This window comes from Stegastes partitus, unplaced genomic scaffold (genome assembly GCF_000690725.1).
Source record: "Stegastes partitus isolate 25-593 unplaced genomic scaffold, Stegastes_partitus-1.0.2 Scaffold344, whole genome shotgun sequence".
Classification (NCBI taxonomy): Eukaryota; Metazoa; Chordata; class Actinopteri; family Pomacentridae; genus Stegastes; species Stegastes partitus.
The window spans coordinates 338,968-355,498 of record NW_007578075.1 but is presented as its reverse complement, the minus strand read 5'-3'; the positions used below and the strand labels follow the sequence as shown (position 1 = coordinate 355,498).

The 16,531-nt window shown below is 46.5% G+C and overlaps 1 protein-coding gene across 1 annotated transcript; it reads right to left on the bottom strand.

Moving 5' to 3' along the window:
- Positions 1-1,191: 1,191 nt before the first annotated feature.
- On the bottom strand, positions 1,192-12,644 carry calm1b (calmodulin 1b). Its single transcript, XM_008284084.1, has 6 exons — positions 12,555-12,644; positions 8,008-8,038; positions 7,132-7,275; positions 3,440-3,546; positions 3,035-3,170; positions 1,192-2,273 (listed from the first exon to the last, which is right to left on the bottom strand). The coding sequence occupies exons 1-6, from the start codon at positions 12,555-12,557 to the stop codon at positions 2,245-2,247; spliced, it is 450 nt and encodes a 149-aa protein (XP_008282306.1). The 5' UTR covers positions 12,558-12,644; the 3' UTR covers positions 1,192-2,244.
- Positions 12,645-16,531: the final 3,887 nt, after the last annotated feature.

The window sequence follows — 16,531 nt, the reverse complement described above, 5'->3', positions numbered from 1 at the left end:
GAGCAGCTGAGGTAGCCTCGAACAGCAGAGCTCGACTCCCAGCTGTCAATCAAACGTCCCCTCAGTTTGCCATTGGCTGTTCTGGTGCTGCAGGGAGGAGCCGGGAAGAAAAGCTGAGTGCATTAGTTTGCCTGATTTCCCTGAAAATCAAACACTGGCTGTAATTACGAAATGCTAGACACACTTCCCCAGTTACTGGCAGTGCTTGGGCAGGGTTCCTCTTCCTGTTGCTCGTTAGCCCACCCTTCCCTTCACCCAACCTGCTTATCTGATTAATGTGGGCAAGGCTCAATCCACAGCAGCCAAACAGCATCTAATTTAAAACAGATCTGCACAGATAATGGGTGCATGAGGAATGTTCAGAATGCACGGTGTGTTTTTTTCCCCCTTGAAAGCAGAATCCTGTCTCTCATATGTTTTTTAAAGAAAAAACGGGTGGGGGGGGGATGTGTCTATCTATGTTTAGGGGGATGTTTAAGGTAAGTGCTGGCTTCATGCTTGAGCTTGCCTGGTGTTTGTGTCGGTGGGGGGGAGCTGCCTCTTTGCACCATTCCAAATATGGTGAAAATACAGCCCAGATACAGCGAAGCAACGGCGGAGTTTGTAGACATTTCGGCGGTGTAGTGCAGGAGTTGTGGCAGAGGCCCGGCTGCCTCTCTGTCCTGTTCTGTGCACGTGTTGTGTGAAAAGTGCACACGGCAGTAGTGTTGTGGCCTGGTTTGCCTTACTAGGACAAGCCAACACGGAGCCATCGGCAGAAGCAGGAGGGTTTATTCAAACTCCCACTTGCCTTTTCAAAAACCCCCAACATCCCAGTTACAGCATGCTCCTGTTGCCTAGCAACCAGCTGGGTCTTGAGAGAGAAGAGAGGCGTCATAGATGTGTATGTATATCCATGGCTGAGCGCGAGAGCAAACACATTCTGCTGCCTCTCCCTCCCCTGTGAGCTGCTCACTCTCTCCACAAACCTCCCTGCCATGTAATGGAACACACACTCACACACACACACACACACACACACACCGAGTCCTGCTCGACATCACCCAAAGACACGGCACATGGAGAGGATGATGATTATAATCATTTATTGTTGACACATTTGTCTAGTCGGTAAACAACATACAGACTTGTTATGCTGTCTTTATAGATCATTTTCACAATCAAGCATAAGAAAAATGACATAAGACATGATAAAGTTCATGGTCTTTTATTTGAAAAAAAAAATAAAGACTAGCATGTACAACTTGGAATGAATGTAAACTGAACTCAGACGAACAGTTGCGAAGACCGGTGTGCTGACACTCCTGACAGCTTGCGCTGTGAACACAGTACACCCCTCACTATGCTCGTGTCTGAGTCGAGAAACAGAAGAAGAAAAAGAAAAGTGAAGGCCAGTGAATCTCTCTTGCAAGAAAAGAGGACAGACACTCCATCTCAGCGAAAAAAAAAGAAAAGAAAAAGAAAAAAATAGAAAGCTCACCGTAAGACTCTTTAAGTCCCCCCTCCTTTAAAAAGGGCAGGACGCACAACTACTAAGATGGCCGTCCAAATAACATAACAAAAACAAAAGAACATGCCAAACATTTGAAAATGTATTTTTTGTACATTGTTTTTCTCTTTTTATCTAGCATACAATTAAGTCCCATTCCACTTTAACGCTTGAGTTAGAACCTGGTATATTCTCTCATCTTAACAGTACAGGGTTCCTCTCCAAATACAAAAAAACTGTACCAAACCAACAAGAGGACAGCTTATAGTGGAATCAGCACGCTCTGGTAGCCCGGAGGAGGGATGGGGGCAGGGGGGTTAGTGCTCCGGTCTCAAGCTGCATGCATGAAGAACAGAAAACAGAGAGAGAAAGAAGAGATGGCCAGCCCAGACATTTACCAGTAGCAAATGGAACTGGAAGGAGTTCGCCAAATGCTTTTGCTTTAGTCTGAAGGTAGTAGTTACAGGGTTTGTTGTTATTATTTTTACTTGTTAAGTACTGATGCTAAACTGATCTCCGGGGGGAGGGGACAGGATCACTAACCATCATTTTCATGCAGATATTTTTTGTATATTTTTATATTTTTCCTGTGTGGACAGAAGGATATTTTATTTCAACATTCAATTATTTTCTATACAGAAACAGTATGAATAAATGAACATTTTTTTTTTTCCAAGAGGTAAGTAAAACATTTTGATTTTTTTTTTTTCCTTTTTTTTTTCTTCTAAGAGGGGACAGGATGGGGCGGGCAAGCTTCACTTTGCAGTCATCATCTGTACAAACTCTGCAGAGAGAGAGAGAGAGAGGACAAAAGACAATAAGGACATCAGGTTTAAGGCTTTGGCACAGCCTGTTGCCAGTAAGCGCAGTCACCTGCTAAATTGTTAAATGCTTTATTAATTTTTTAATCAACTTGAGCAGGTTCGGAACACACATCCTAATTAGCGTCCCCTTTCCAAACAGCTTCCGTGTTCATCTCATTAAACCCATTTGATTAAAAAGCTCTCGCGTTGTGCTTACAGTTGTGCCGCAATGTGACGGCGAAATAAAAAAAAAAATAGCCGAATGAAAGGCGGCTTTATGTGTGCGTCGAGTCCATATTCTGTCTGTGGTACAATGAGAGAGGAGAAGTAGGGCACTTTTCAGCCAAGACTTATGGACTGTTCATAATATATCAACAGCCTTCTAGAAAATGAGCGCAGTCTCTCGTGTAATGTGCCAAGGGACCAACAGTAGGGGGAAGGGAGGAAGGCAGCGACGAAGAAAGAGTGAAAAGGCTCCTGGCACACTGATGATAATTCAGAAGGATGGCTTTCTCCCATCTCTGTTTCAGCAGGCTCCATGTATAGCCCCTATCTAATAACTAATATAAAGTGTGGCTGCCTTGTCTCGCAGTCGCCCTCAGAGAAATACACAGCTTGGAAAGTGAAGCGCTCTGGTCTCCCTGTTTAATAAAAGCTTACAGCGTGGCCTAGAAACTCAAGCTATTTGTGCACCGTGACATTTCGAGTGTGCGCTCCGTCGTTCGCGTCGTGTTTGTTTTACCTTCGTAGTTGACCTGTCCGTCTCCGTCGATATCTGCTTCTCTGATCATCTCGTCCACCTCCTCGTCCGTTAGCTTCTCTCCCAGGTTCGTCATGACGTGACGGAGCTCTGCAGCGCTGATGTAGCCGTTTCCGTCCTGGAAGCATTTGGCACGAGGTCAAACGTGTGATAAACATTCACCACGTCCGCTCGATTAATGAACAGACGCGATGGCAGACGTTAAGATGATGCTTTAAATGTCCCGCCAATCTGGCTTGAAGTGACCTGAATCTGAGTTATCTCACCTGTGAGTCATCAGATTCTTAGATCATTTGACCCCTTGCTCCACATAAAGTAAAACTTCAGCTCGCCAAGCGTGAGAACTGTCCCATAATTCCCTCATTATGCTCTTAAAAGCTTATTTACCTTGTCAAATACCCGGAAAGCCTCGCGGATCTCCTCCTCGCTGTCTGTGTCCTTCATTTTTCTGGCCATCATGGTCAGGAACTCCGGGAAGTCAATGGTTCCATTACCTGGAATGGGTGATCAATGAGGCACATTTAATCAGCAAAAATTGCAATTACTTAAAAGCAAACTCTGAGATGATATTACTCAGCATTTAGCTGATGAAAACGCTCATCCTGGGCTTCAACCCTCCTTTTTTTTTTTCCTCGAGTGTGTGCTACAGTATTATCGTGTGAACTAGAACTTCTCTGCAGAGACGCTGCAGTTTGAGTAATGGCGGAGAAGGTAGCAGCTCTTAAATCATCTTCACATACACCTTCCTTCCGCCCTGTGATAAACACAGCTACTGCAGGCTGAGAGGACGAAGAGGATGTGTGTGTGTGTGAGCCACTGTGATGAGTGTGTGTTTCCTTTTCTTCCTCAGGGAAGCCCTGGGAAAATGTTGCGTATGTTATACGCAGCAGGACTGCAGGGGAAGGAGGGAACCCATGGCCAGTCATCCATAATGTAGACATTTAGTACACTGTGCAGCCTGGCCTTCAAGGAGCCTGAATGAATCAAAGGCTCATCCCTCCTGGTCTGAGGCTGGAGGGGAAAGAAACGGGACCAGAGCAGGGGGAAGGGGGGGGGGCTTCAATCCAGATGCTGCATCCCTTCTTGTTCACTTTAATCCCATCCCATCCCCTCTAGCCTTTTTTTTTTGTCCCTATTTTCTGACAAAAAGTGCAGGAACTTGAACCGGTGGTGGTGTTTGTGTGCAGCTGCTGTGCTGGTGGCGCATGTATGAGCGCAATAGGATCAATATCCATGTAGCGGTTGTCAAGACAGGATTACCAGAGGATCAGACCCTCTTGACAGGGGGAAGGATCTATGAGGAGCTCAGCAACTCACCAACTACACCACAGGAGGGCAGATAGGAGGGTGAGTGGTGGATCTAACAGAGAGCTCCTCTTCATGTAGATCTGAAGACGCTGTAAGAACGACCGGAAGCGTTGTGTTTTTTTGTTTTATGATTATTGTTATTAAAAACTGACAAAAAATGTCAGAAATTTGAGCGGGGATTGAAGTGAAGGTCAGGGCCACCAAGGGCGAAGTACCCATGAGGATTAGCCCCGGGGTGGGATTGTAGGCAGATTAACCAATGACAGAGCAGAGAGGGAGTGAGATAGACAGCGAACAAGAGACCGGATGTGTGTGTGTGTGCTGAACAAAAAGAGATGCAGTAATGTGATGGGGCAGATGGTGATCTCATGGCCCGGGGTAACAATCTAAGGACCTGTTATCTAACAGAGAGAGACAGCCAGCAGCACCGAGGGAACACATGCTGCCACTGGGGGAGGTTGGGAAGGAAGGAGGGAGGGAGGGAGGGAGGAAAGAGGAAGGGGGTCCCGAAGTCTTGGAGGATGGCAGAGCTGCAGCTGGAAAAAAAAAAAAAAAAAACTGAGGGCGACAGTGACTAAAGAAGCAAGGTAGCCCTCGAGTGATATCCGCTCAGCTGCACCGCGGGCCAGCTGCAGCAGCAGCAGCGGTGGAGGAGGAGGAGGGATGGAAGGGAGCAAGGAGGGATGAAGACAGGGAAGAAGGCAGACGGGAAGAGAAAGAGAAAATGGTGGGAGGGAGGAAAGAGAGAGAGAGAAAGGAGAGAGGGAGGGAGGGAGGGAGTGAGTGGGCGGCAGAGAGGGAGATGGAGATGAGGGAGATGTGAAGAGGAGAGAATATAAGGAGTGAACCGAGTGGGAGATGGTGCGATTACACGTAAGAGGTGCTGACGCAAACTATAGAAGGCTGAGGCATCTCAGAGCGCTTGTATGTGTGGTCATTGTTTTTTTGGTTGTTTTTTTTTTTACTGCATCACAAAGCCAACTTCCATCTCTGAGCGAAGAAAGAAGGATTGTGTAATGAGGATGAGTGATGTGCTCTGGCTGGGGCTAGTATTTTTGTCATACGGATTATTTAACCCCCTAATTATCTCGTCTCATACGTGATGGGATCCCGTTTCGTGCGTTTCGGGTCAGCAGGTGTGGTTAATAAAGAGCAGCGGTTCTACCTCGTACTGTAATCCACGTGTAATTTGCGGCTCGGCTTCGCCGTCAAATTTCTTTTAACAGCTCTCTCTATAGCTGCGGCCCTCCGTCCTCTCGTCCATTCATTGTGATTCTTTGCCGCGGCCTCCTTGTTTGGTAAATAAAGCTGATTTTCAATGGGCCAGCTGACATCCCATGGCTGCTGATGTGGGTACTGGATGTGCAAAGCGCAGAGAGGCCTTATGTAACCACTTTTATTTTCCATTACTAGCTTCATTGCTGTCTGACCTAGATTGCATCAGCCAAGGGAGGCAGAGGCAGAACAAGGGGATGTTAGTGATGGTGTGTGTGTGTGTGTGTGGATATATATACATGTGTGTGTTCCTGCTCTTGGGTGTAACTGAGGGGGGAGGGGGAGGGGGAGGGCGCTGAGGATGGTGGGAGGACGTTTCAATAAAAGGGGCAGCCAAGCCGCGGTGCAATTGATTTCTCCTGATCAATGTGCTCCCATTTACAAAATCCTATAAGCTGACAGAGCAGCAGCGAGGTAAACGCCCCACTGACAGCTAACATCCTCTGCTGCCCAAGGACGGCCAGCCTCCGAGCTACTGGCCAACTTCTAGGATTCCTCTCTGTTTCTATCAATCCCTTTCGATCACTGCAGTCGGTAAAGAGAAGAGGTGCAAGGGAATAAAAGAATTATGGAAATTGATGGCAGCAACACGTCGCCTGTTCTACTCCCCGGCACTAGAAAAAAAAAAACCTCCTGCACGTCCATATCTCTGACATTGTCAACTATGATGGAGCTGAACACACAGTGACTAAACTGCTGACACAGAGGGATACGTCATCCGAAAATAAAGCTGGCTGGACAGTTGGCTTGGACAGTTGGTTGACAGTTGGCAGAAAAAGGGAGGGAGGTGGGCAACGACACCGCTGATGTGTTTCGAGATGGGACAGTAATGGAGGCTTCTATCTAATCCCTTATCCATCTGCAACGGGGCTTTTATCGCTAAAGTCATGCAACGGAATGTTAACTAAGAATTACTCTGCTCGATAAATGCCCACACAGTTTGCGCCGCCATCTTATTCTGCTACAATTGTGCAGTTTTTTTTTTGTTTTGTACCGTCCTGCAGTCGGGAGTGACAGTTGCAGGTCATTTGGTTGATTAAAAACGGGGGCGTTGCAGCAGAGGATCATATTAACCTAAATATTAAAACCCTTCCCCCTCGCTTGGAACAGATTTTGTCAAATTTGAGTAAATTTAATGATTTGCCAGCATGTCAGCCAGAGGTGGCCACTCGCTCAGCGCGGGTCCATTTTTGGGAGCCAGAACACGGCGTGATCCACAAAATAGGTCGAAATCCCTGCTTGCTTTTGTGGTGCAGGTGGCTGCTTGTACCCCCATCATAAATTAGACCAATGTTCTGATTGGGATTTAGAAGAAACTAAGCCCGGATTGTCTATTAGGGATGGGTTTTTTGTGTGTTTCTTGTAGAATAAGAGCATTTCTGACCCCAATCAAGAAACCTTAACAAGCTCTCTTTCCTTATCTGGCACCTGACACAACCTCTTTAGCACAGAACTGACAAAAATCGCACTAAACCAGGCGTGATGAGCATACTGACCGTCAGCATCCACCTCGTTGATCATGTCCTGCAGCTCAGCCTCTGTGGGGTTCTGGCCCAGCGACCTCATGACGGTGCCGAGCTCTTTGGTGGTGATGGTGCCGTCACCATCCTTGTCGAATAAGGAGAAAGCCTCCTTGAACTCTGCGAGGGGAGGAGGAGGGGGGGAATGCGAGGTTAGATTACAGTTGCTATGCGGACACAGAGATGGGTTATGTTAGGGGGCTGCTGTCAGGGTCCAGGAGGTTAATCGATTCTCGTTAGCGGTGCAAAAATGGGGCCTGTTTCCACCAAGTTTGGGCTTGAAAGTGGTGTGAAACAAAACTGCGTCTTACTCAACGCTGTGAGAAGATTTAAAGGTGGGGGGGGAAAAAAGCCGACATATGCATCGGTTTTCTCTTTCGTACGAGCAGGCTTCTTAACTGTAATAACCCATCCAGGGAAGTGAATACAGGCAACAGCGAGCATTAGCCTTGGGGCCTTAGCACAAGCTGATTAGCCACAGAGGGAGAAGAAACTGTGCAGCTTCCAGTTTTAGGACAAAGCCCACATCATTTATTCATCACCGAGGTGCCTCAGTGATCGAAGCTACTCGTGAGCTTGGCTGGAAAACTTGTCTGTTCACCGTGGCTTCATCGGGTTTCAGCCCTGACTCATGATTGCTGCAGATACTTCCCTTTATGTCTTGCTCGTTTTGAAAACCCAGTGATGTGCTAAGGGGAGGGCGTGTGCCGAACCCTTCGGTGTTCTGTTTCACTTCGTGTTCTCCATAAGTGACGTGGGAGCGGCTAATGAGGGACGTTACCTTGCACAAACTTTACTGACTAGATGGTAAAAAAAAAGGGGAAAAGCAGAAAGAAAATTCTCTTTTCTTACCTGCAATCTGCTCCTCTGTTAGTTGGTCAGCCTGTGGTTGGAAACAAAAAGAAGGGGGGGAGGTAGTTACAAACAAACAAGTTACTCAACAAGGCAAACATTCCAAATCCTGAACTGTTTCGTCATTACATTCCTCCTCATCTCCGCCCGGCAGCCACCACGCGGCTCAACACTGGCCACAGTGTTCAGGGGTCTGAGGCCTCGACAGGGATATGCTCTTGGAAATGCCAAAACGCGCCCACAACAATAGCCTTCTTATCTAAATGGCATTTTATTCTCTGAGCAGACTCGCAGGAGTTGAGTAATGCCAACTGGAATCCATCTTGTCTCCAGTTTGACTGCTATAAAATTGGTACTGGTGCTGGAGCTCCATCATCAGATTTGGCTCATCCGTGTCATCTTGACAGGTTTGTTTGACAGACTGCTTGAAAGACAACAGAATGAGGGTGAAATTTAACTTCCAGCTGATGAGTGGCTCCGCGGGCCTGACTCACACCGTGTCCAAAAGTGGGCTACAGCATGGCGGGATAGCTAGGCAACAGGATACTGTAATAAAATGGATGAAGTGCCGTCCCCAGACCTGCAGCGAATGTTTAGGCAGGGTTGTTCGAGGACGTATCAGCATGGGAGCGTTTTCCATGGTCAGGGAAAAAAAAAAAAAAAACGGCCCGCTGGCTTGGCACGGTTCGGTTCCCCTCCCGGCCTGTTCCCTCTGCTAGCTCCTCTAATGGCTGATAGTGACTCACGCTTGCTTTAAATGGCTTGGAAGCGAGCATCCACCGAAAGGCCTCTTTTTTTTTTTTTTCTTACATGGATGGATCAAGCTTGTTTGGAAGAGGAGACGCTGATTTCAAACAAACACCTTCGGCCCTGAAGTGTGAATGCAGAGCTACTGGTGCAAATCACTCCCACAGGTACACTCCCATCGCTGAGTTTTCTTTCTTTTTATTATTATTGTTAACAGACCACGCTGACATCACTGCGCTTGGCGGCGCAGAAGGAACACACACAGACAAACACTCGCAGATGTGCACATAAGCTCGCACATGCAAGAGTAAACTAACACACACACACACACCCAGAGTTGCTCTTAATAGCATTCTTCCTCAACACCAATACTTTCCATCCCCATGTTTCCTGTGAATTAGTCAGAGTAGCCAGTTGTGCCTCAAAGCGAATTCCTGCAGCCCATCAGCGTGTTTACGTGTTTGTACAAGCAATCTCGCTGTGGGTACATCTGAGCTCACAACCAACAAAGTCCTGAATCCTGCAGCCTCGTTAAAGCCCGCGTTGGGAGGTGAACGCTTCTTATTTTGTAAATCGAGCCGATAAATTCAATTTCGTTGCATAATGACTAGATAAGATTTAGCAGATCGCCGCGTGACACGCCGCCAGCTGACCTTTTAACTTTTTCTCCAAACAAAAGGCCCATCCTCATGGCGTAACACGGGACGGATCGATTCGGTCAGCGAGGGGGGGTTGTTTCATGGAGAACCTCATATGATTAGCTGACCTGATTCAATAACCTCCTCTGCTCACAACAGCGCTCGCTTTTCTTCTCCCACTACCCAGAGCCCTCTTCCTGTCTCCATTTCCATCTGGGAGGACGGGAAATGTCAAGAGACAAAAAAAACAGCCTTTTGCCGCTCAGCTTGACCACCGCTCTCCACCTCATCTGGGTATTTTCTACCTTCCTCTGTTTTTTTTTTGGTTTCTTATCCCCCTCCTGTATTCATTTCTCTCTCTGTGGATGAGTCTCCCTCCCTCTCCTCCCTTAGTCACCCCTCTTTGTCATGCTGCTGTATCTTTGCTGTCTCTTTCTGTCCCCCGCTGTCTCTCTAAGCGGACTGGGTGTGGGGTTTGGTGACTCAGTGCTATGGATCCTCCCCTGGCTCGGGCCCAAGCTGTTGGGGCCTTATGGTGCAGCAGCAGCAGCAGCACCGCCGAGCCCACCGCTCGCCCATCTTCCCTCCTTCTTTTCCCTGACACTTGCACCTCAGCCAACTCCTCCAGACTTTTCCCCTCTGCGTGTCTCTTTTCCTCTCTATATGCGACATGCTGCTCAGAGGAAACTCCCTGTGATTCACCCTCCCTGGTGTCTTATGGACACTCTTGTTTGCTGCCAGGCTTCCAGTCTTAATAACAGCTTGTAGGGGGAATGGTGTGTGTTTGGGGCTGGCAGTGGTTCACTGGCATGAGTGGGTCAACCACTCCCACTGTTGCCCGGGCAGCCAGCCCCAGCAATGCACTCCAAACAGGAGGCAGGAGGCAGTTCACCGGGCCAGCCAGGAATATCTTTCACTCTCTCACTGGCTGCCATATCAGCCTTGTGCAAACATACAGCATCCTTCCGTGTTCACACCGGCTTTAATTAGATGCAAAATGGTGTAAGAGATCGCCATCAATTATGTTCTTCTCTTACAACCCTGTATCAATGTTTAATGCGGCTTCTGTGCTGCTGATCCGTCGCCAAACAATCCCAGAAGTCCACGTTCGCCAAAGTAAAAGGCGCAGAAGCAGCTGTCAGTCTGACAGATGGGCGTGACACATCTCGCTCACATCACGAGCACAAACACAAAGGGTCAATGTGGCCACACAAACACACTCCCTTTCTATGGGAGCGCTGAACGGCTCTTCTCTTTTGAGTTGGGACAAAAGGCGGCGAGGCCTCGGGGCCGAGTTGTGTCTGGAGGGGGGAGGAGGAGGGAGAGTGTAAACAACGCTGCACCTCCAAACACCCTGCGACGAGGCCGGACCACCGTATGGCTGCTGGCGGTGGAGGCGGCGGTGGGAGCTCCTCTGCACCAGGACCTCGTCGCTCGTAGACACCAGGAACATGGCTAGGTGTTGCCGCCAAGCATATAAATTATTCACTGCAGTGGGATCGGATGTCCTTTCGAGTTACTAAACATGCATCAGCAAACAAGAGCGTAACAGGAACAGGATAGGGCCCTAGCATGGCCCGACTACCTATCCGATACTTCCACCTCAATGGGGGAGCCTGTTTCCACTTCAGTGGGCGTATTGATGCGGACACGGGCCGTACGCCGGCGGATTAAACTTTTCATAGATACACGGAGCTAGCTCCACAACAATTCCACTTTACACTCCAATTACTGCGTTGCAACGTGAAACTGCAATCGCGGCTCGATACCATATATGGGATATTTGATCGCAGTAGAGAGAGAAAGGGGGGGGAGGAAAAAAAAAAAGCTTCTCGACTCCCTCGAGCCATTAATGATCTATCAGGCTTGATAATCAATGGATTAGCTCGAAGGCCTCCTTTCCACATCCTCATCATTTCCACTCGCTCCTTATGTGACGTCGCCTGGTGGAGAGGCTCTGTGGCTGCGGATAGCTTCAACATCTGGGTGAAGCTGGTTGGTAATGCGCATTTTAACACATGTTTTTGTGCAAAGCCCTAGAATTTGGTGAGGTGGGGGGGAGGTTGCAACAGGAATGATGCACAGGTAGAGGCGTGTTATGTTCACATCTGGTTGGAGAAAGCGGCCAGCTGTTGATGCTCTGTGGTCAGCAGAGCCACAAAAGAAGCTTCTTGGACAAACTCAGTCTGGCCAAAGCACATTTGCATAACATAGAAAAATTTGCAAAGAGGCAACCAAATCAGGCGACATGGCACAAATAGATAACCAAGACTGAGATAAAACCCTCTGCAAGAAAAGGAGGAAAAGCAGCTTTAATGTTGTTGTTTTTCTTCTTTGGTAGGTTTACATCCACATTGTAGCAACAACCTTGCAAGAACGAAAGAAAAAAAAAAACTGAATATGGTCAGTTTCCGTTGCGGAACACTGACGAGATACAATAGTGCCATGCCCCATCATGGCACGGCACGGCACGGTTTGATGGTGCAACCCAGAAAAAATAAACACAAAAAACAGCTCGCTTCCTCTACATAACGAAGAGGCTTCACCATGTGTATTAAACAAGCATCTAATAGCATATCTAGAAAAGACAAGAGCGAGAGAGAGGGAGAGGAAAAAAAATACGTGCGCTTCCCCCCCAACACGCCTGCGCTCCTGAGGCGGAGTGTAAAAACCGATGCTACTCGTGGCTGCAGAATTATGCTGTAATAACCCAGAATAGCTTGCTAGTTATTCCGATACCACTAAATCTAGTCCAAGAATTAATTCGATCTGCACCGTGCGGAGCCGTTCGAGCGGCCACTTGACCCCCTCGGCCGGCCGATAATGCTCTATGAATTGCGCAGTTATGAAGCATATAGGAGGGGAGTCCCAGTTTTTTTAACGCACGGCAACGAACAAAGACGCTCCTTTAAAAGTGGCTTCATGTGATCCAAATGCAGGTAGTGATAATTAAAAGAAAAGAACGAAAAAAAAAAAAAGAGGCGTCTTGCGGGCGTTTTCCGTCTCCTCAACCAGCTCATGATCGGAATCAATGAGTGAACTACAGAGAGAATTTAAATAAAATAAAAAACAGCCAAAGCGAGGATAAACAGCAAACATTCCCTATAATTAAGACGCTTTTCTCAGCCCCTCTTGATAGGCAGAATGAATGAGAATACTTACCATGTCGGATGGGTTGTGTGCTTGTTGGTCTGTGGAGGCAGACTAGGAGTGTGGTCGTTCCTTAGATGGAGTTCCAGTGGCGGGTAAGGAGTGTGTATATTGGCCGCGGCCAGAATGGGGATTGCCTGTGTATCCCTCCGCCGCACTAGCACTGATCACTCACTTCCTTATTTCAATTCAGGGCTGTTGCAGCAGCAGCAGCAGCAGATCAAGCCTACCCAGCTGCAACCAAAAAACGCCTGCAGAGCATCCTCACACTCGTGTTGAACTGCATGAGACGGGATGTGTAGTTAATTGTTGCTAGTCTTATCTCTTCAGGATTGGTGTTTATCCTGATGCACATGAGCGCATAAGGTGAAAACACTCAAGGCTGCGTGCGTTAGGGGATCAAATCTCCCAATATGCTGTTTGCATTCTCAGATTACTAAACTGCTCTTGCACTTCATAGGGGATTTAGTGCAAATGTGATGTTTGCAGGTTAGATGATGTGCAGGAAACTTTCATGCCGTGATATAAATGTGCAAACCTGGATAGATGTCCACCTTCCTCACTTTTTGATTTTCTTTATTGTGCCACATATAATACAGACTAATATAACTTGCAAGGAGCTATATTTTGCTGATTTTGACATGTAGGCGTCCGAATAGTTGAGGCCTCTTGGATGAAATGTCTTCAAAAACCAAAATGAGATGCCTTTTTTAGGATTATATGGCCTCAAAGGCTGAGAATCTGCACAGATACTGAGGTACTAGATTCATGTATGTATATTTATATATGTAACACTCCACTGCAGGCCCTTAGCATGAAAAAGAACAGGGAATACGACCCGTATATATGGTTACAAAGTCCTACAGGTAGCCTTATGCCAACAAATCGGCACTACCTGTCATGTATAAACCATAATTATCATAAAATAGGCAAAAAGTATGTGTAAACTGAGTTATAATCATCATCCACACTATCAAGAAGAAGATAGGAGCATCTGTAAACAACCAGGGATGCATTTATTGTTTCTGTAGGTTTAAATATTAGATATTAATCTAAAATAAACAAAGATTTTTAGTGATTTTATCCCATTTTTTTCTCAGCTTTAGTCAGAAACAGAAGTGGCTAAACAAATTTAAATATGGATCTTCCATTCCCACATTTATTTATTTGGTATTTTTATTATATATCCAGTTGGAACGCCATGATCAAACCCATAGACCTGGGAAAAAAAATACAGACTGTGCCTTTAAATTCAAGCAGATAATTGTGAAACCCAATAGCCTCACTAATTATATCTATTTGTGTCTAACAATATATACAAAATATCAATTAGCCTTAAATCAGGAAGCTATAATTTATACTTTTTTTTTTCATTTCAAATTAAAATTATTATTACAGTACTGATAGTCCCCCCCTGAACAGAGCGCACTAGTTCGCAGCCGCGGAAGGATACCTCCTAGTGTAGGAAGCCTGGGTTGACACTGGAGAATTTGCTGTGCCGGTGTGTGATGTGGCTTCTGATTGGTCGCTGCAGACCTGCAATATTATACTCCATGTGTCGGCCGCATCGATTGGCTACACGGGACCTGCATTGCACCAGGCAGTGGCACTTGATGGAAACATAATAAATATAAATACAGGAAACTTAAAAAACCCGACGCAGCTCTCGGCGCCGCGTTCGCCTCGTTTTATTAGCCGCCTGCGATAATTTATAATTTACATTCGTCAGTTTAGCGGAGAGCGACGGGAAAGTGCGACAGGTTTTCATTGGCGCGGTGTTTGATAGGCTCGATATGGGAAGTGCGCACATTTACTATTGGCTGCTGCAAAGGCTGGATTTTACAACTCTGCGGGGCTGCTTGTGCACAATATTTTAATTTAACTTAGAGATTTAAATTAAATAAAATAAAAATAAGCTATTTCCAATGGTGCTTCCTGGTTGAATAAAACATAAATAACCTGTGCAGGTAGAATGACGGTGCAGAATTTGGCCAAAGCGAGCAGCATCGCAGTGTTTTCACAAACTCAAGCCCTCCACAAGCACCACCCAGCGGACAAAGCGCAGAAGTTGTGCTCGGATGTTTACAGCAGAAAGTGATGCCACAGAGTTTCTAAAGACAGGAGAAAAAAAGAAAAAAAAAAGTCTTGTGTGAAGGTTACAGCTCCTACAGAAAGAGAAAACCTGCTGAAAATGGCTTCATTATCCTCAAACTCAAGCTCAAAAAGTGTGTTACATAAAACTCAAGGCTGTTATTAACACTCAAATGACATAAGTGACTATTAGGATTAATTAAGTTTAAAAAAGCAGCTGAGGAGATTTGACTCTATTCATGCATGTGTGTGTAATAATATTTTTATTACAGCAGAGAGAGCAGCTGTTGTTGCCCCGGTAACAACTCATCTACATAAACAAAAAAAAAAGAAGCAAAACTTCTTATGTGTTTGTGGAGTTATGAACTTTTTTTTTTTTTTTTCTCCAGACACTTCGCCGCCCGTCTTCCTCCTCCAGGTCAAGTAACTCAAGCTGAGCCGTTTCATTTGCTAATCTACCGGAACTAATCGGGACTTCTTACTGAATTCGTTCAGTGTTGTTGCCCAGTTTAACAGGAGACGTTACATAAGCAGATGTACATTTTTCTCGCTGCTTTGCATCCCTCTTGTGTCTTCTTTCTCACTCGCAGACACTCAGGCAAACAGAGCATCTTCTTTTTTTAACACTTTGCAGAGGTGAAAGTATGAAGACGGCTGATTATTTTTTCCCCCCCTTGCACAGAAGAGCTTTGAAACCACACTTTTTCTCACCTTAAACCTCTTGCTGCTCTCTTGAAAAACAGGCTTTAAAGTGTACAGATTGCTGGAGGATTTGCAAGGCGATAAATACAACACAAATTTGACTTTATACATGATGCATGGCGTCTCTTGATGTCCGTAACTTTGCAAAACGAAGGCTTTTATTGGCTTTTAAGGAGAGTTAAATATGCACACATCTTAACTGAAAGTAATGTGGATGTGACATTTGAGAGACACCGTGGTCAGCCCCTGCCGCATCCACCCCCCTCTTCCATCTGTATGCTCACGGGGGCGGTTTAGAAATACCCAGCCCAGAGTTTGCCTCTAGCTGACAGGGCAAATGCTTCATTAGAACGCACACACCCCTCTTCTTGTAGCCCTCCCAGCCTCTCACGCCACGCTTGATTTAAATGTTTGGCTTTTTTTTTTTTTCCTTCTTCCTTCCATTTGCTGAATGTGCTGCGATGTATGAGCTGCGGTTGAAATGCGTGACTGATTTAATAAGAGCGTTTCCGAGGAGGGGGCTGCAGTGTTGTAGCAGCAGCAGCAGCAGCAGAAGCAGCAGCAGCTCACTCGAGCCCAGCGACGGGCCTGTAAAGTGGTTCGATGCTTGCTGCATGGGGGCCACTTTCTGCTGAGCACTGAGTTACACATGGCTCCACATCAAGAGGAATTAAATCAACGCTGCCGTTCTTCCGCGTGTCAGACTGCAGCAAGGGCAGCTTAGCTGGATTTACTTAACTTAAAGGCTGATTTGAATGGAAGACAGGGAAATCAAATCACAGGCTGCACTCGTCCGTCTCTCCGATATGCACCCAAATTCTCTCTCTCATTGCTTAGGAACGGCCGCTTTAAACACTTGAAGTATTAATAATGCGTTGACATTATGCAGCTCCTGGAGGCAATGTGTGAGTAAAAAAGCTACAGTCAGGGTGTTTTATCTCATCCTGTGACCCCCCAAGATTTAATTACGTGCATGTGCGCCGTCGTCAAGTGTGTGGGAGTCATACGGAATATTCGAGTAATTAGCGAGGAGCGTTTGTTTTAAGGGAAGGGACGGCCACTTCCTTCAGGCCTTTCCTGTGTCTCCGGGCATCAGAACAGCAAGTGTGCCGTCCTCCATAAAAGGAAGACACCGGTAAAGCCGAAAACATGACTTTGCATATTAATGGGATTGTTTGTGACACCGAGGGCAACAA